The following is a 20429-nucleotide window of genomic DNA, read 5'->3' as shown; positions in this document are numbered from 1 at the left end:
AGAGACTCCCATCCAAGTACTAACCAGGGCTGACTCTGGTTCTAAGATCATATAGGATCTGGTGCCATTGGGGTATTTACATCCCTAAGCAGCTGGTAGTGGTTCTGCAGATTAAGTATTTTAAATTTGTTGTTAGCTGCCTTGAATCACTATATCAAGAAAAAGCAAGGGGAATAATAATAATAATAATAATAATAATAATAATAATAATAGAAGAAGAAGAAGAAGAAGAAGAAGAAGAAGAAGAAGAAGAAGACGACAAAAAGTAGAAGTACAGTCAGCCCTTCTTATACATGGATTTTTTATACATGGATTCAAGCATCCACAGTTTGAAAATGTTTTTAAAAAGTATACATTTCATATATCAAACCTTGATTTTCCATTTTTTATAAGAGACACCATTTTGCTATGTCATTATATTTAATGGGTCTTGAGCATATATGGATTTTGTTATACACGGGGGATCTTGGAGCCAAACCCCATGTATAACAAGGGTCCACTGTAGTTGTGGTGGTGGCTGGAGAGACATCCAGTCTGCTTGGGGCTATGAGTTCTATTCACCAGTGGGCTTTCTGCAAAAATGTTGCTAAAGATAAGAGTGCTAAAAACACCACTGTCTAGAAAACTCAATGGCTATTTTTTTCAGTTGAGTTGTAAATCTTTTTGTTACTGTTATGTGCATATGTGGGGTATGCTGGTTTAGTATAAAAGCATGGAGAACCCTGCACTCTAACACTTAAGGTCACTGGAGGCAAGGCTAGGTAAAATGGTAATAATAACTAAGCGTTTGTTTGTTTTCCCCCAAATTAGGGTTTTTCTTACACAAAGCAATTAAAGGAGGATTTAATGTGTGATTAGATTTTATGCTATTTAGTGTTTTAAGAAATAAATTTATTTGAACTGAAACTGGCTTGTCTATTGTCTTCCATGCAGTGATGTTGTTGTAACTGCTGCTGCTGATACAGACATCATCACTGACTTCAAAGAGGAATATGAGAAGCCATTGCAGTTAACTCTTGACTTCAAAAATGAAGTACCCCCAAGGCAGGCTTGAAACATCTGTAGCCATTATAAGCAGGAACAGGGGGGAAACTAATAATGCAGCTCTCTCTGTGTAGGTACCTTCAAGTCAACTGTCAATTTATGGGAACCTGATGAATTTCATAGAGTTTTCTTAGGGAAGGAATACTTAGTGATGGTTTTTATAATTGCTTCCTGTGAAATATTGCCCACAGCACCTGGCATTCTTTGGCAGTCTCCTATCCAAGTACTAACCAGGGCTGACCCTGTTTAGTTTCCAAGATCAGATACAATCTAGTGCCTTTAGGGTATTTGGGCCCCATTGAAGAAAAACCATTGCTACGCAATTATAATGATCAATCAATTCATCAATAAATAAGCCTGTATCTAATATGGGACAACATTTGAATGGTGATCTTGTTAGGTGGTTGCTCTGGATTTCTCTCTTTTTTTGTCCATGTCCTGATAAATTTAAAGAAATCTTAGATGTCACTGGTAAAAAGTAGTGGGGGGGGGGACTGGAAAGATGTGAACAGCCATAGTAGAAAAGTGGTTTCATCCCAGGGAAGAAAGAGATAACATAAGAGAGCTGGGCATTTGAGACACCAATTGTAAATGTGACTTTTCATAAGAAAAATTAGACTTTTGGATTGTTTCTTCACATTTTTTTCTGATCATGGTTTTGTTTTGTTTTTTGTTTTTTTAAAAAAAACCTTAAATGGGTTTTTCCACCTTCCTACTGGTAAGGTTTTCAGTGTTATAACATATCACAGTTGTTTTTACACCAACTTTAAATTAGTGTTTAATAAATGTCCTCTTTTCACCATTAACATAATTGACTTGTAAAAAACTTTTTAGGGATTAGTTATATATACCTCATTGGCCTCTCTATATTTGTGATGATGGAGCAGTGATATTTTATAGAGATAAAACTGAAGAAATGGTGGAACTGACAGAAGAACAAAGAAATTAGCTAATGAAAAAAGAAAGTAGCAGACTTCAGAAAACTGGTCAGTGTGTGACCTACTCCCCTCGTAAAGAAAAAGCACTAAAAATATATCTGGACGGAGCGCCAAATAAAGATTTGACTGAAAATACACACACACACACACACACACACACACACATCATTTTTTCAGTAACTTTCCTATCTTTGACAATCTTGTACAAGTTTCATGTACTTGCTATTGCTACTTAGAAATAACTCCCATAGAGTTCAAGATATTCTATTTCCAAATAAATGGATATAGGATTGTAGACTAAAATACTACCAGATGAAAGACAGACATATAAATAGATATTTTATTTGATTATATCATGTTTAAAGAAAACATAAAGAAATTTGGAAATATATCTAAATAATTAAAATCAAAGTTATGCTGGGAACAGAGGCTTTTCTGCATTGGAAAATGTTCTGGGGGGAAACAGGTTCTAGACCATTCATGTGACTGAATCATAGCTCTTTCTTGTGGGATAATTTATAAATATTCATATTAACTGTAATTGTCCATGACTGATATTTTTGATTTGTGCTGAGCCACTGTGTGAAATGTCTTTCAGAGGGACCTCTTAGGAATGTGACCTCTTTCTAAAAATCTCTAGTATTTTTATTTATTTGTTTGTTTATTTTCATATGCCTCCTTTCTCCCAAACCAGCCCCAAGGTGGTTCCCAAAAGTTCTCTAAAAACAACAACAACAACAACAACAACAACAAAACAGTACAATTTTAAAATACAATTAAACCAGTCAAAATGTAAAATCTAATACTAAGTTAAAAATATAAAACTACTAAAAACATACCAAAGCAAACACTTCAGTAAAAAGCCTCCCTGGATACAATTGTATATTAAAACGCTGCTTGAAAAAAAAATTTTTTGCATGCTGGCAAAAGTAGAGCAGGGGGAGCAGCCTAACCTCTCATGGAAGGGAATTCCTAAGGGTAGTAGCAACCACTGAGAAGGCTCTCTCTTGCATCTTCACCAAACAAGCCTGTGATGGTGGTGGAACCAAGCCAAGGTCTTCCCCTGAAGATCTCGGGGTTCTGGCAGGTTCATATTATCTCCTAAGTGCCAGTCCTTATGTAACTAAAATTGCACCATCTAGGCACAAGACAGATATCAGCAGACCTAAGGAAACAGCAAGGTTTGCAGAAGTTTAACAACAACAATAACTGCCTAATGTAGAAGGCAAGAACAGCTTAATGAATGTTGGGGCCACTTGGAAGAGAAGCTATATTGGAGGTAAATGAAATCAGGTGACTTCCAGGAAACAAAGATGGAAAATTACTTCATTGTAGAGATTCTTGGCAAAATAGCAATTTCATACTTCCTGAGACAAGCTTAAAAACAAAAGATACCTCACCTTCAGAATGCACACAACTGAGAGCCTTGTGATGCATTTTTGAAATAATAAACCAAGTTTGGAAAAGGTATTGGTTTGGGCTGCAACTTCAGAAACCTCATCAAAATGGCTAGTAGCTATTTTATAGAGGGATTCCGGTCATTTAAATTAAAAAAAATAGTTTTTCTGATTTCTAGAAATAAATTTCACATAAAAAGTCAACAGGCAAAAATTGAAAAGATTTCAACACACTGGTTTTTGCCAACGAGTCAAATACCTGCAAAAATGTGCAGATTAAAAATGCACCCAAGTATTTTTACTGAGAAAACAATAAACACGAATTCTTTCATAAGAAGGAAAAAGTGTCTCTCAACCTTTTATGAACAAAGGAGGGGCTGAGAATACAGGTGGTACTGTGAGAAATACAATAAAATAAAGACTGAGAATGTTCTGCATCTCTAGCTGGAGCTTGCCATTGAAAAGGATGGTGCAGCTGCATGTCTTTAAAAGTTTAATATTTAAAAAACACACTATTTCCATAGCTACTAATCTAAGGACAGAGGAAACTATATGGATTAAGAGCTAGTACATTCTCCAGCATTGGTAACATAGTATAGACACAACATCCTCAAGTAAATTGTAGTCATGTTTCCGTAGTCTGTTGCTATATTATAGTCCCCTAGTGAATTTACATCATATATATCAGATATATCAAGAAACATAAGGAAAAATGTAAGTCAAGTGCTAGGTTTCCATCCAAGGCTGAGAGAGAATGCCTGATAAGTCTAATTTGGACCTCTGCTATCTGATGACATTGCCAGAAATGTCAGCACAGTGATAACTCCCTTTAGTTATGAATCTTGATACTGCTCAATAGAGCTGCTCAGTTTTTTTCTACATGTTCACCTAAGTATTTTGTTTCTGCATCAATCTGCAATGTTCTTAAATCCATACAAAAATTTATATACAGGTGTTTGCACATTTTAACATATTTTGTCTCTAAATATGCATTTCCAAACATTAATAGAACTATGTTTAGAATTTAATGTATAATTTCATATGTAATTTAATTTTACCTTAAATTATGCATTTCTAAATATGTTATTCTTGTAAACCTCTACTCATTTTGAAATAGAATCTGATATGGATGGTTAAGTTCCAATATGAACTTTAGTCTAAGAGAAGGAGTTTTAAATTTGAATTAGTTAGTGAGAAGTCTATCCCCCCCCCCATAAACATCCCTCGTATCCTCCAACATTTCAGTGATGAAAACAAAGAGAGGTGTGGGTCCCCATTTGGTAGGGACAAACCTGATTAATCCTCTGTCATCTCACTGTTTCAATTCCTTTTAAAATCAGCAAGAGGGAGAGGAGTGAAGGCAGTGGGATTTTGCCTTTCCCTGTAGACTCATTCAAAAGCAAACTGGTTCTTATCTGTTAAATATTGGAGGGTTAGCAGTGAATCAGTTGGAACTGGCAATTGTGAAGACTCCATTGATTTAATGAGTTCATTCTACTAAGAGCTAACAGCTGTATGTATGCCTCAGGCCAAACTAGTAAACAGCAGAATCACTGATCATGTATTTGTTGTTATGTGCCTTCAAGTCATTCCCAACTTATGGTGGCCTGGCTTAAGGTGAACCTATCACAGGGTTTTCTGGAGAGGTCACTGACTGGGTTTCCATGGATGAGCAGGTAACTGAACCCTGGTCCCTATAGTTGTGGTTCAATGCTCAAACCACTATATCATGCCAATTACAGTGCATTATACGCTGTTTTTATCATATGCTGAATGCAGCGATGGAAGAAGCGGTACCACACACTGAAGGAGCAATGTGCATGTGCCCGTGGTGTGCACACACCTCTGTGCCACCACACCACCGCGAGCATGAGCCCCATTACTTCTAATGGGGTTCAGGCATATGCAAAATGTCTTTTACATGGGAGGTCCAGAGATTATCTTCGGAGATTATCACACAGAGGAGGCAAACGTCCTCCTTTCATCATTAAATCATGTTAATTGCATGACTGAGGGGAGAATTATCACATCCCTGCACACTTTTCCCATTCTTGTCCCGTCTGTAAACAGTAATGGACACATCATTTGGTATTAATGGGAGTTAACATGATTAACATGATTTAATGATGATTAACATGATTTAATAATGATTTAATGATGGGAAGAGGACAGTTGTCTCATGTGTGATAAAGTCCTTCATCATTAGTCAAATTGCTAGCCATTCTAATTTTCAAAAACAAGCAGCTGGTAACATTGTTACATTTTTAATGGAATGAGTACTGTTTACTTGATATTCCTGAAATCTTGCTTTTTGACAGCTTTTGGCCTTTTGCATTTTTAAGGTGTATTAAAAAAACTAAAAAGTAACACATTAGTAACAGATTACTTATATATTATACTTTCACCTAACACTTTTCTAACATCTTGCTCTCTGAATAATAAGCCACTTTAATATTTCCCTTTCTTTTAAAAAAGTACACCACTTTATAAAAATAGCATTAGAAGCTCTGCAGATAAACACTTGACCTCTTGAGTTCCGTGTTTAAAGGGCATGATGGTATTTATTTTGCTAAATAATTTTAAATGAGAGCATAATTTTAAGTGTGTATCATCTGCATTCTGGGATTCATCAGGAATCACATAAAGATAAATAAATTATTCCCCATCTTACTTCACAGATTGACAAGATCCAAAACACATCCTACACATAGCAACTGAAGAGGCACTGAATTCATTACAGTTTTTCAGCATACTTGGGGGGGGGGGAGATGGGTTCACTCAAAATATTCTTGACAGACTCTTCTAGGCAATCAGAACACAAGGATGCAGAAAATGAAAAACAGGCTAGAACTGTAAGGTTGTTCCGCCTGATCAAGATAAGCTGAACAGCATTTATTAAAGAAAAAATGAATATATTTGACTTAATTAATAAAACATTAATTTTTTAACCATATTGAATTATACAATATTTAAATGGAACATCAATATTTGATGGTATGGAAGTTGTGGAGACTTCATAAAAATGAAGTTTAAACATTTACAGTCTGTGGCAAAATTATGTTGACTTTGTTTTATGTTAACTTTTAATTTTTCAGATTTATAATTACCTAAGAATATGAGACTAATGCTCCTGGCACAGACCAAAGGGCCATTCCAACCAGATGCCTACAGAAAGCCTAGAAAAGAGGCGTGAGCAGAATAGCCTTCTACCAATGTTGCTGTTCAGCAAGTAATATTCAGAAACATTATGCTCCTAATACTAGAGGATGACTAATACATACACAGGCCCCTTTTATGTGGCTTTCAGCTTATGCCGAAAGGTGCGCAATGGAAGTTTCAATGGCACACGCGCCCATGGCACACACTCCGCACCACGCATCATGCACATGCCCCATTATTTTCAACGGGGCTCGAGCATACACACTATTTGTCTTACATGGAAGGTTCCAGAACGGATCCCCTGCATAAGGCAAGGGGGCACTGTATATAGTTATCAGGATTAGCTGTTATTTGTCAAGATCCTTTCAAGGCCAGTGGAGCAAACAACTAGATGTTATAATGACATCAGTGCACAACTGCTTACCTCCATACATGGAACAATTACTATTGGAAAAGCATATTCGATCATGTAATGAGGTGCTGCATTCCTTGTGTGATGATTAAATATGCTCACAATATGGTCAAGCAGCTTGCACTATGATCCACTGTATGATTGGTTTGACTCAGTGTAATTCTGGCTATTGTTATCCCCACCTAGTTCACTAATTTGATCCACTTTAGAAGTATATTGTTTCCAGACTGTGATAAAAACAAATTCTTCATTTTTCACACACGGTATTTCAAAAACAACCAACTTACATGTGTAATGTTTTCAAATGATGGCTTTACCGTTTGTAGAAGAAGCATGTGAATCACTGGATCTAAACCTGCAATGTGAAGAAATGTTGAGTTACTTTTTAAAATAAAGCTGAGGGAAGAAACAAGGTTGCCCAAATAAGTTAAGTAAATAGAAATTAGCACAAGGGGACTATTGTTACATTCACTCAGAATGTGGTTTGCCCTGGTTTTGTTGGCTTACAACTTTAGGCAGGAAATATCCCAATTTATAACAAATGCATTTTCCTGTCATATTAGACTCTCTGCTGAAAAGATTAAATAAACTGCACAAAACCTCTACAATTTCATAAAACAAAGGCTACATTTCCTATTACTTCTGCATTTTAATAGAGTAATACCTTTGTCATTAAAATGAATGGGGACATGACACTAATATTTATGAGCCTCTAAGCGGCCTTCAGCAAGTCAATATCGCTTTTTTCCCCATCTCACAGAGAAAAACACTGATCTGCTATAAGAGGATAATAACAGCTTACTCCTTACCAGATTGCTGTACAATGTGCATGTACTAACAACTTGTCCACTTTCATTTGGGTTAATTTCTGGCGTTCCCCATAAAGAACTTCCAAGAGTGGATTCCAATACACCATATAGCCAATAAGTTAAGATGTCCTCCAAATTTGGCATCAACTTGACCAGCTCCTTTTTAATTAAATAGTGGAGTGCCCAAACAAGGGACTCCTAATATTAGATTCTGCACACACCATATAACCTCTACTGAAAATGAGAATATCCCAATTAACCCTTTAAATGTGGTGTAAATTCATCCAGGTGTTCTTAAGGAAATTAGTGGAGTGGCTTGTAAGTGTGTACCCTCCAGCCTTTGTTTAACATTATGCCATTGCAAACATACCTTCCAAATCCAGTGAAAATTCATTCAGCAATTTGAGTAATGGATAGATAGAAACTTAATCTTATTTATTCAGGATACACACATATGCATACACACACAATCATGCTGTTGTCTATGTACATAGTTTTCCATTCAAAGGATTTTTTTTAAAAAAAAATCTTATTATTGCAAAGTAACATTTGGCACAATTCTCAATCCGTAAACACCTTCCTAACACTATCCCGCAGTCCCTCAAAAATACCCCTATGTGTTTAAGAACAACTGAGATAGACTCTATAAAATATAATTCTGGTCATACAAGAAAATATAATTCTGCTGATACAAGAGGAAATAGCTTTTCACAATTTACATATATACAGTTGTAACACAAAAGATACATTGGGAGGAAAGGTGAGTAAGGAAAGACATGATATAGGCATATAAAATTATACAAAGTATGTGAATTGATGTCTCTTACTGTCATATTACATATACTATAAGCTGCATGATTCACTGAATCTAAGTGATGGGTAATTGATGGCAGAGAAAAAGAAATACTTCTATAGAATCATAGAATATACACAGCATATTCCTAAACTCTAGCAGTTACAACTAGTAGCATCTATAAAACTAGAGAGGGTTAATAGGAGGTTGGATAAATTCATGAACAATACTACTATTAATGATTAAATAGTCTGGATAGATACATAATTTTATCTAATGATGGATAGATGGATGCATCTATACATCTATACGGAGGCAGTATATTTGAATGCACAATATGAGGTTGCTGTTGTATACATCTTATTTTCTGTCTCCCCATAGGCATTTGATGAAATACTATGTGACTAGAATGCTGGATGAGATAGGAATTTGGTCTGATCCAGCATCACTTTTCTAAAGGATATCTTGCCTTTTGGAAAATCTAAAATAGATTCATTTGCAAGTCTTCTATATTGTCAACTGAAATGTCATGTTAAATATGTCTTTATAGCATAGATTGCATTTCCAAGGCAAGGAAACAGATAGTAAAGACTATTAAGTGGCAAACCTAAGCTAATGAAATGAGATTAATTAGCATTTATATAACCAATGAGAGAAAAGAAAAAAAGAAGGGGAATAAGCAGTAATTGCAGCCAAAGGCCTGAAGAGTAATGGGCTGCTGCTGTAGTTTAACTAGTCAGCAAAATATATGTGCTGGCTTTGGGGTCCATTTTGCTAATTACTTAAGCTCCCATTTACATAGAAAGCTAAGCATCTGAGCATATATAAAGAGAGTTTTGATAGCGTATCATGATAGCCTGCATCATGGGAATGCCTGTGTGACATATGGGCTCTTTGGAAAGCCTGGGCCGAATTTCAGAAGTAGATGGCATGAAAGCTTTTTGTATAAGCTTGTTGTTGTTGTGTGCCTTCAAGCCATTTCCGACTTAGGGTTTTTTTTTTACAAGTTTCTTCAGAGAGGGATTGCCATTCCCATCCTCTGAGGTGAGAGAGTGTGACTTGACCAAGGTCACCCAGTGGGTTTCCATGGCTGAGCCACCATCTGCAGAATCATAGTCCAGTGCTGAAACCACTACATCCCACTGGCTATCTATATAAACTTAGTACTGGAAAAATATCTGCTGAAATTAAGAACAGGGTATAATCTACTTTCCTTAAAATTATATAGTATACATTTCTTTCTTTCTTTCTATTTTTTAAAGAAATGGAGGTAAGTGGTGCTGAAGGAGTGAAGGAAAGTTCCATTGATGCCTCTGATCACTAAAAAGATGAATAAATCACTCTTAGAGCAAATCAAACCTGAACAATTCCTAGGACTAAACTGAGGCTGTTATGCTTTGGACATATGCCCAAACACATGACTTATTTAGAAAGACAATAATGCTGGGGAAAACTGAAGGCGGTAAAACAAAAGGAAGATGGATTTGCTACTTGATTGACTCAGTAAATGAAGTCACAGTCCTTTGTACTTTGCATACACGAGCAAGCCTTCAAATGATAGTATCTCATTCATAGGGTTGTTGTATGCTGAAGCCAACTTAATGGCACATAAGAACAATCACGGAATGGTACAAAATGATGTCAGGTGATAAAGTGAAAATCATTTCAAAATTTCAAATACAATTTTCAAATGAACAAATCACAGTTGACAAATACATTATGTTTCATAATGCCATACAGCTTGCATAACAAGTTGTTAATTCCTATACACATCCCATTACAACATTTGTAAATTTTGTCCTTGATTTTGAAAACTGTGCCAAAAGAAAATGTGGGGGGGGGGGGGGCTGTACAGAAATTACATTACAAATTACAAATTTCTCCACTTTCTGTGCAAAAATGTTATTTTTCTGTGTAAGAAATGTTTGGGTTTTTTTCTTGTGCAGAAAATACAGGCTGGCATCCTTTTAACAAATTATGATGACATACATAAGTCCTTTTCTTGGTCATAGTGGAGGCTGAAACTTTGTTCCAGCCATGCAACAACCAAAGTGCCCCAAAATCCACATTGTAAGCAGTGCAGTGCTGCTCCTGAACATGGTCATTACATGCTCTTGGAGAGCGGGAGGACGGGCAGGGATCTGTCCAGCTATTTTCCTGTAGCTGGATGTGCTATAAGAATGTTACTTGCAGAAATCTCCTAAGGACCCATAGATGTCTCTTCAGATGCCTGCAGCAGCATGTTCAGCTATAGATGAATAGCTGGACATGCTCCCACATTTGCCCCTTCCCTCAAACAACATGGAAATGGACATTTTGGGAGAGTTGCACTGCTTAAGTGAGCTTTGGAAGGTTTAATAATGGGAGACATATCTATGGATATGCAGTGGTATTGCTATCACCTGTGTCACCTGGTGCAAGGATTGGGATTAATGGGAGGCATGGTCAAAAGGCTATACTCATCCCTTCTCTTTCACCATGGTGGCAGCAGCCTCCTCAGTAGGAGACCACCTCCAGGGCCAGGGCCAGGGCTACTCATCTGCTGTTCACTGGTAGTGGTGGCTCCTTGTGAGGAACCACCAGCAGCAGCACAAGGAAGCAGGGCTGGGTACCTTTGGCCTTGTCCCTCCCCATGGCTGTGGTGGCTCCTCATGTGGTGGCTGCTGCCATGAGGAAGCAGGACTGGGTGCCTTCCAGCTTGTCCCTCCCCATGGTTGTGGCAGCTTCTCATGAGAAGCCACTGCCACTGCAGGGAAGCAGGGCTGCGTGCCTTTGACTTTGTCCCTCCCCACTATGATGGAAGCTCCTCATAAGGAATGGCTGTAACTGTAGGGAAGCAGGGCTAGAAGCACTCACCCCTCCACTCCAGTGGAAGGGCTAGCCAATTTTGTCTCATCCCTCTTCTGGGGTATCAACCAGTACAGACTGCACCACCGCACCGGTGACAGGAGCCTCCTGGTGGGATCGTTCATGGCGCTACACTTCCCTTTTCATAATGGAAGCATCAGCGTAACTGTTAGAAAAGGGACCCTTTTTAATGTTGGATCAAATCGTTATTTAAAAAGGGCCCTTTTCCTAACAATTATGAGAACACTTCCATGATGAAAACGGAAGTGTTTCCCTTTAATAGCGCTGGGTGTGATCCCACCAGGAGGTTCCTGTAGCAGATTGGTGATGTTTGGGCGACAGGAGCATGACGGGAGCCAACTCCTATGGAATTTTGATGAAGCCATGACAAAGCAGTATCAAACTACATTATTTCTGCACTGTGATAGCAACCTAAAAGACATACATTTGTATATTACCTAGGCAGGATCTCCACCACAGTCTTATGTGGAGAAAACTTGTTTTCTGTGCATGACACTTGTTCTCAGCACATAAACTTTATTTTCTGGAAAGAAATGTGATTTTTCTTGTGCAGGAAAGCCATTTTCTGCACAGAAAAATTGCATTTTCTGTGCATTTTTTCCCCACATGCATTTTTCAGGCAGACTGTCTAAGACAATGGGGAGAACTTTTAGAGACCAAGTGCCCAAACTAAATTGTTTTCCAGCACTGCGTATTACACGGTACTGGGGGTGGGACTTCCAGGGGGATGGGACTTTCAGGACAGGACTTCTGTCCTCCAGGGGTGGGACTGCCCACCTCACCCTGTCCTCTTCCCTGCCCTCCACATGTCCTGAAAAATGACTTTGCATGACATCTCTGGCAAGTGTGCCATAGGTTCGCCATCATGGGCCTAGGATTCTCATCATCAGGGTTCCTAATACTTGGGAAACCCATATTTTAAACAATTAAAAAATATTTTTGTGTATGCTTTCCATCCCTGCTCAAATGTAAATTCCATTCCCTTAAATGCAGCCTCATCTTAGGTAAATTTACATAGCTTTTCATACAGTTCAATAGCTTCGATCCAATGCTAACCTTCCTTTTCCTTCTCAGCCCCCTGGATGAGGCACATTAGAGGGTCATGTATGGGCTACAAATGGGAAAGATAGGATTGAAAAGTCCCATTAAACAAGCAGAAGGCCACTCATGCTTGTCTGACTGAAGCCAAATCTTTCTCTTAAATGTGTTCAAGGATGAAATGCAATGGTTTACCTTGCTCCTTTAATAGCTCTAGGAACAATACACTGGGACTCTGCACTTCTTATTAATATTTCTTTTTCCACTTTCTATCCAAGTAAATAATACTCTTGGGTTTCTTTATCTTTGTACCACATTCTTTTCATTCTGTACCTTTTTACTTTTATCTTTGTACTTTTTACTTCTTGACTCAGTTTCTGGAATGAAGAAGGTAGAGGTCAAGCAAACTTATCTCATCCTTTAGCTCAGCATAGCTTGCATTTAAATAGCAGCTATAGATGACATCTGTTTATGAGCTGATATGTTGACCTTATGTGAAACAACACCTCTAAATATGTAAGTGTTGTACTTGCCCAAAATATTCAGGTGCTACCTTAACCTGCACCAAGAGTCATTTGATTTTTTTTTCCCCACAGTGCTACTTCTTTCACCATTTCCTCTACTTCATCATATTTTCTACCCCACTAAATAGCTGATCTAACAGCAGCTGCAAACCAGAGTTTGGAAACTAATGTTTAAAAAGTAATTATTGGAAGTATTTCCAATGACAAGACTCCCACACAGTATTTTGGAAGAGACATCTGATGACATGGACTGGAGTCCCCCAAAACCTGCATTATAAAGTCTTTTTTGTGAACCTGCCAGTTCACTTTGAAATAGCTAGGGAGTCTATTTTCTCTGCCCCACACCCTCACAGGTACATCTGGTGGGGACACAGGAGTGCACTTTCTCAGTGACTGCTCCAAGGATTTGGAACTGCCTTCCCAGAAAACTCAGACTCGCATACTCCTTACTTTTTTTTTTCTCCAAACAAATAAAGAATTTTCTGTTTGGACAAGCATTTGATGATTGATTGTATATAAGGCCTTTGCCATCTAAACAATGTGGTGGTTTTTTCTATTAGTGTTCTGGGGTTTGTGTTTGTTTAAACATTTGTGTTTGGGTTGATTTTAATTTTTAATTCATTTAATATCTTTTTAATTTTTTATATTTTGTGCACTTTTAACTACTGTATATACTCAATTTAGGTCAACCTCATGTGTATGTTGAGTGTAGATTAGGGCCAAAATTGTTGATTTTGATATGACCTGTGGGTAAGCTGAGGGTAAAATTTAGGGCCACATAATATGGATCTAAAGGATGAAGCAAAGGAAAGCAATGCCAATGAACTTACAAAATTCCAATAAGCATAACTGCTTGTGTTCACACTAAAGGCTGGATGGATGAGAGAGTAGAAGGGGATCAGTGCTTCCAGGACAGATTACATTCTTGCTTTTCACCAGAGGATGGTTCCTTTTTGGGGGTCAATTTTTGAATTAAAATTTCTAGACTTTTACATCTGTTATCAGCTAGTCTCAATCCAGGAAAAAGCCAGGACATTAATTACAACAACAGTGATAATTCCTTTTTTCCAATTAGTCTTAAAGCTGCTACAGGATTCTTTTATGCCTTCTGCTAAAATAAACTAACATGGCTATCTCTTTGAGTATTAAAATGAAACTAGAAATTAGACTAATTGCCTAATGTCACATAAATTCCCTGTAAACACTCATGATCAACTACGCTACAAATTATAGCATGGAAGCATATGCACATAGATTAACCAGCTAGTGATAAAAATGTGAAGGAAAAGATCATTTTCAAGATCAGTGTCTAGACACTCTAGATTCTAGAGAACTGTTGGTATTTCTTTGCCCTTTCCCCATATTCTTGCTTCTTCACTCTAAGATTTTAAGTGGAGTTCAGACAGATAATGACATGAAAAGGACATCCAAACACCCTCATGTTGCTTTAAATAACCTATATGCCAAATTAAATGATCATGAGTCATGTTACCATACATGGCCACTTTCCCTCTTTTTATATGTCATATATAACAGCAGGAGCAGTTCCACAACTGGTCTATTGTTTGAGTATTTCTTCTGCCAGAGAACAAGGATGGTGGGTGGAGGAGCTGGGAATTATTTGGGATCACCATGGAAGTTCTGGCTATATTTTTCAATATAACTAATGCTAGCATTGACAGCTGTATCCTGTCTGAGGGTTTTAAAAAATCTGCCAAGCAATCTGCCATGCTTTAGAAATGCGTGTGTAAATTCAAAGGGAAAAAACTAGTAAAAAATCTCACAATGAGAATGCTCCAGAAGGGGAGCAGCCTTGATGTGCTGGCAAGCCTTCTTTGAAACAAATGAAGCACAGCTATAACCAAGATATCCATGCCAGTGAGAGCTCTGATATAACCCTCTCCTCCCATAGACACCACAGTTAAAGAAAGATCTTCTCCATCTAGCCCTTTTGACATTGCTCCTCTGATCAACACCCTTCTGTGAAGAGTGGTTGAAGGTTTAGAAATAGTTGGTACATTCACAAAAACTACTAGAGAAAAAGAGAAAAGAAGAAGTATGTCTTCAAGACATCAGGGCTTGAAAATCACAAGCTACAAATAATCTAGTTGCTATAAGAAGTTATCTTCTTGCAATGAGAACAGTCCAAAGTGACATTTGACAAACAGTGTAAGGAGTGGAAATGGAATAGAATTATTGGTATGGGAACTGTGCAGCCCATCAGCCATGTGCTCCCTATTGAAGCCCTCACTGCGTGTTATATCTACCTCCCTGGCCCAATTTAAGAAGGACTTGAAAACCTTCTTATTTCAGCAAGCATTTCCCCCATAAAAATTCCTAAGGGCCTCCCACCTCTTCCGTGGCCATGAGGATGGGCTAATGGGGTTTTAGCTGTTTTAACTGTTTGTTATTCTTATTGTATAATTGTATGGTGTGTTTATTTTTTAATCTATTGTATGTTTATGCATAATGTATGTAAACCGCCCTGATCTGGGGAAGGCACGGTATATAAATAAAACTTTTATTTATTATTATTATTTATTATATCAAAATATTGTCCTAGAAATTACCACTTGTGCTCCCACAGTCGGTAGGGGGTACAATTGGCTATTGAACTGTCCATCCCATGTCCTGTACTAGGCCTCAAATAGTTTGACTTTTTTCTTCCAAAATGCTAAAAAGGTGTAGTATGAAGTACTGGAGCCAGGGTCAATACTGGACCAGAATGTTCAATATTGGTTGCCCAATTTGCAGGGCAGGCCTACCTATGTAAGATGACACAAAAGGGGAAAGCTCCTGAAGTGTCTCCAATTTCAGGTATTGCCCTTTGAGTGGTATAGTTGCACACATTTCACACAACTATGATAGTGAGTCATTGCCCTTCTCCTGTGGCCATTATCCTTCTATAATGCCTATTTACAAGTAAGCTTAACTAAGAGTGACCAGGCATCCGCAAGTAACGTTGCTTGTAGGCTGAACCCTGTTTTCTCTTGGTCTCAGATGGAGGATTAGGGAACCATTTCCTCTTAAACATGCTCTCTGTGAATTGCCCCACATTAAGTTTTGTGCCTGAAGGCAGCAAGACCTTTAATTATCCATTCTTTCTCAGCATTTCCCTCTTTTTTCTTTTCTGAATCTTTTTTGATATGTAACAGAACATGCTCATAAGAGTCTTTGTAGTTTATTTCCTCTTTGTTTGCTGCTGGAGCTTGTCTCCTCTTTGTTTGCTGCTCATCTTCGAGCACATGGAGTTTGTCTCCTTTTTGTTTGCTGTGTGGCAATGTGCTTTCCATTCCTTACCTCTCTGTGAATTGCCCCACATCATGTTTTGTGCCTGAAGGCAACAAGACCTTTAATTATCAATTCTTTCTCAACATTTCCCCCTTTTTATTTTCTATATTTATATCTATCTATCTATAACAGGACATGCTCATTACAGCCTTTTCCCCTCTTGGATCAGGTCCACTCATTGTGGTAATCATAAATTATATATAGCCTATGCTGAGCCAGGATTGGTCCCCAGATTCCACAATAAAGTGGATGTAGATTATAGTTATGCCAGTTTGAGCTACTCTACATGTATTATCCAACATATCAAAGATAGAGCCATAAAATGATAACTGGAGAAAGAAGATACTACTATCAAAAACCTACTCAGTCAGGAGCAGGAGTATAATCTGCCACACAGATTAATCTTGATGTATGCAGCTCTAGGCATCTTGGAAGAAGAATGGTTTTTCATTGTGAAGAAGAAAGTTTGTGAAACGTGAGAGGACAGGGAAATTCTACTAGAGCATGAGATGATGTCTATTGGCCAATAAGGCTGAGCTGGGTTGAGCCAACATAGCTAAATTAGGGCAAGGTTTTGAAGCCAAGAAAAATATATGTAGTCCTTGCTAATATTCCTAACACATTTGTAAATTAAAGAGTCCTGGTGGTGCAGTGGTTAAATGCTTGTACTGCAGCCACTCACTCAAAACCATAAGGTTGTGAGTTCAGTACCAGTGAAAGGGGTCAAGCTTGACTCAGGCTTGCATCCTTCCAAGGTTGCTAAAATGAGTACCCAGCTTGTTGGGGGCAATTAGCTTACAGTTGTAAACCGCTTAGACACTGAGTTCAGTATGATGCGGTATAAAAATAAAGCTGTTATTGTTTTTGTAATGGGTTTGTGGAAGTAAGAACAATTTTAAATCCCTGACAAAATTTAAATTTTAGAATATACAGCAAGATGCAGAACTCCAGCGCCATAGGATGCTTTAGTTTACACTGAATGAACATTCACACTTGAATTGAGACACATAGTTGTGTTAGTCTAGAATATCAGTATGCAAAGGGATCCTGTAGCATCATTGAGTCAAACTGAGTGAGAAAGTAGATCAAGATTACAAAAGTCTATGCTACAATGTCTTTCACTCATTTAATTCAAAGATGCTGCAAGAACCTTTTGCATTCACACTTGAATTAAATCCAAGCAAAATTTGGAAAAGCTATTTTTGGAGCTGCAGCTCTCAGAATCCCCCAGCCAGTTTTCAATATATATATATTTCAGCTTTTGGTTCCAAGTACAGTTGACCTTCCGTTTTTGTGGGGAATCCTTTCCAGACCGACCCCCCACACACACACAAAAATGGAGCCTCGCACATATTCAAGCTCCATAGGCTTGAATGGGGTGCATGCCCATGGGGGTGAGCCCCATTAAAAATAGTGTAGGTCACTCCTCTGTGGATTTTCAAGGTCACAGATCCAAGATCAGCAAGTTAGGAGGAGTGATTGTATATGCACATTTCTGTAATCTCAGAATAGCCACATGCACAACAGCAAAGTTATATGACAAGAGAAAGCCAATTTTGTACTGATTTTTTTAAGGAAAATAATCTTTGCATTTGAAGTATACAAAATCATGTCCTATAATCACCCACAATTTTGGAGATGTTAAGGGGGTATTAGAGGATTAGGAAAAGTAAAGAGGCACCAAAATAGGGAAAATGTTTGTTCCCTGCATCCAACAAATTTATCTTCATTTATAGTTCTGTTTCATTTTTTTATTTTAAGTCTAAAAATACAGAGAACACATCTGCCAGTCCTTGAAAAGAAGCAGAATTGTGAACAATAAATAGAGTGAAGATCTAGGATATAAAAAGAACAAATAATACTAAGCTAAGTGGATTGCAGTTCAATAGATTGCAAAAGTACCTCCCACAAAAATAGCTTTGCTTGCCATACAGTCTCTCCCACTCCTTCCAAATTCCACATTCACACATTTGATATATGAATTTAGAGTTTTTTCTCCTTCAAGGGGCATATAGATATATATTACACTGATCACATCTGTTTATTTATCCAATTTGGAGAGGACCCTTTGGAACTCATTGCAGTCTGGTTGGGTTTTCAATATTCTGAATAATATTGTGTCATGCCCAAACTTGGCCATGGCAGTAATGGACATCTTTATACACAAATTAAAAAGCCTTGGTCCATTTGGGCACCCCATGTCTTGTTAAGAGTCAGCAAACTGTATGCCTGTGCTAATTGCTTGTTTGCTGATTTCCTGTTGTTTTGGTGGTGGTGGTGGTTTTCCACCCCTACTCTCATCCTGCATCACTATTGCATGCAGACATTTTCCCCGTCTGCTTTTTCCTCTCTGTTCCATAGGATAATGTGTTTGATTTAGTAACTAAAGCTATTTTTTATAATTTACAAATTAGACTAAACCTTTTTTTTTTTCCTCTTGCTGACAAACCTAGGGTGGGGAAACTGGGTTTTGTTCAGCATCTGCCTTGTCAATGTGATTACTTTGCTGGAGAGATTGACTACTCTCACACAGTTTCCAACACTTCTTTCTTCATTTTACAATGAAAACTGAATATTTATGCTCACTTTTTGTTTTTCTGTTTTTGGTTTTTTGTTTTTTTTTGTAACCAGTGAACACCCTTTTTATCAATACTGATAAAATACTATGTTTCAGTTTATTTCAAACAAATAAATTATGTGCTCAGGAAAAAAAAACCCATAATCTCCAACTATGATTAAACTCTTAAGTCTATTGGCCTTCAAGAAACTAAATAAAAGCAGAAATAATTTCTTTACGTGGGAAGGGTAGACTAATATTCAATGGTGGATCACTCAAACTAATAGAGGCACATACAATGTTTATCCTGTTATTTTTATGTCTTTATATATAGTCACTGTATTTTGACTCTGAAGAGTAATTCTCTCTCTCTCTCGCTCTCTCTCTCTCTCTCTCTCTCTCTGTGTGTGTGTGTGTGTGTAAAACTTATGAAACCTGAAAATACCCTGAGTCTGAACATTTAGTATGATATAAAGTTCTGCATTTATTGCTTTCAAGGGAGTATTGGTGAGAATGAAGCAAATGAACTATACTGCATGCTAGTCATTAAGTGACCTGGAAAATTAGGTGGGGAAAAAAACCTAGGAAAACTATTTAACCTCAGCTTTAAGAAAAGGCTCATGAATCCAAAAGCTGAGTTCTTGTTAGTCTTCTTTAATGACTTGATACAGTCCATTTGTTTGGTACAATTCATTTAAACACAATAAGCTGATTGATTACTGCTGGAGAAATCCACCATGGAATCCAGGGGTACCATATTTTCCCTCTTCCAACAGGATAGCATCCTCACAATGCCAGACTGCTTTGACTCAATGTAAATTTTGGCTGGGTGGGTAGGATTTTCTGCTTTCAAAATTTACAGAGATATTTACATGTATGCCTGTACAAATGTGCATGCCTGAAAGTGATCTAGGCTGATGAAAGAGATGCAAATAAAAGAAAAGGCACACAAAAAAACACATGGGGGGGGAATGCATATTAGGTGCTTTGTATCAGTGTAACTTATAGAATAATATGAATTTACTTTGTATATCATTTTCCACCCAGTCTGCTAATTTGAGGGGGAAAGTCTGGAAATAATGCTATGCTAACAGAACTGATGAGAGCACCTGACTTGCAACATATGGAGGATGGGCTGTGTTTGATTCATACATAGGGTTGCCATAAGTCAGGACCTCCAAACCGGGACAAATGTAGGACAACATTTTCAAATGTAGGACACTTTTTTACAATGGAGGACACACAAAAAAAAATGTTAATATAAATGCATGTTTCTTAGGCATGATCAAAATGGAGGACATTTTGGCATTATTCCTAGACAAATGGCAGAAATGTACTTCCCTTTCTGGCCAAACACCCTCAACCTCCATTCTGTCATCATCACTATCATTTTTAAAACAAGGCAGACCTGTTAGCATTAAAAGCACCAAAAATACACAAAAAAGACACTTTGAGGGAAATAAACCTTTGGAAATGGGCACCCACCTCCTCTTCTTCCTCTTACTTCTTCCTCCTTCTCCTCCTCTTCCTCCTCCCCTTCTTCCTCTTACTTCCTCCTCCTCCTCATCCTTATCCTCCTCTTCTTCCTCCTTCTCCTCC

General features: G+C 37.7%; 1 protein-coding gene across 1 annotated transcript in view; it reads right to left on the bottom strand.

The window, feature by feature from the left end:
- The window catches only part of CNBD1 (cyclic nucleotide binding domain containing 1), a 246100-nt gene that overhangs the window by 24860 nt on the left and 200811 nt on the right, over positions 1 to 20429 (bottom strand). The window contains exon 12 of the mRNA XM_042464454.1: positions 7238 to 7305. Coding sequence (XP_042320388.1) covers positions 7238 to 7305 — 68 coding nt within the window. The remainder of the gene's footprint in view (positions 1 to 7237; positions 7306 to 20429) is intronic.

This window comes from Sceloporus undulatus, chromosome 4 (genome assembly GCF_019175285.1).
Source record: "Sceloporus undulatus isolate JIND9_A2432 ecotype Alabama chromosome 4, SceUnd_v1.1, whole genome shotgun sequence".
NCBI lineage: Eukaryota > Metazoa > Chordata > Lepidosauria > Squamata > Phrynosomatidae > Sceloporus > Sceloporus undulatus.
This window is presented reverse-complemented; position numbering and strand designations above follow the sequence as displayed.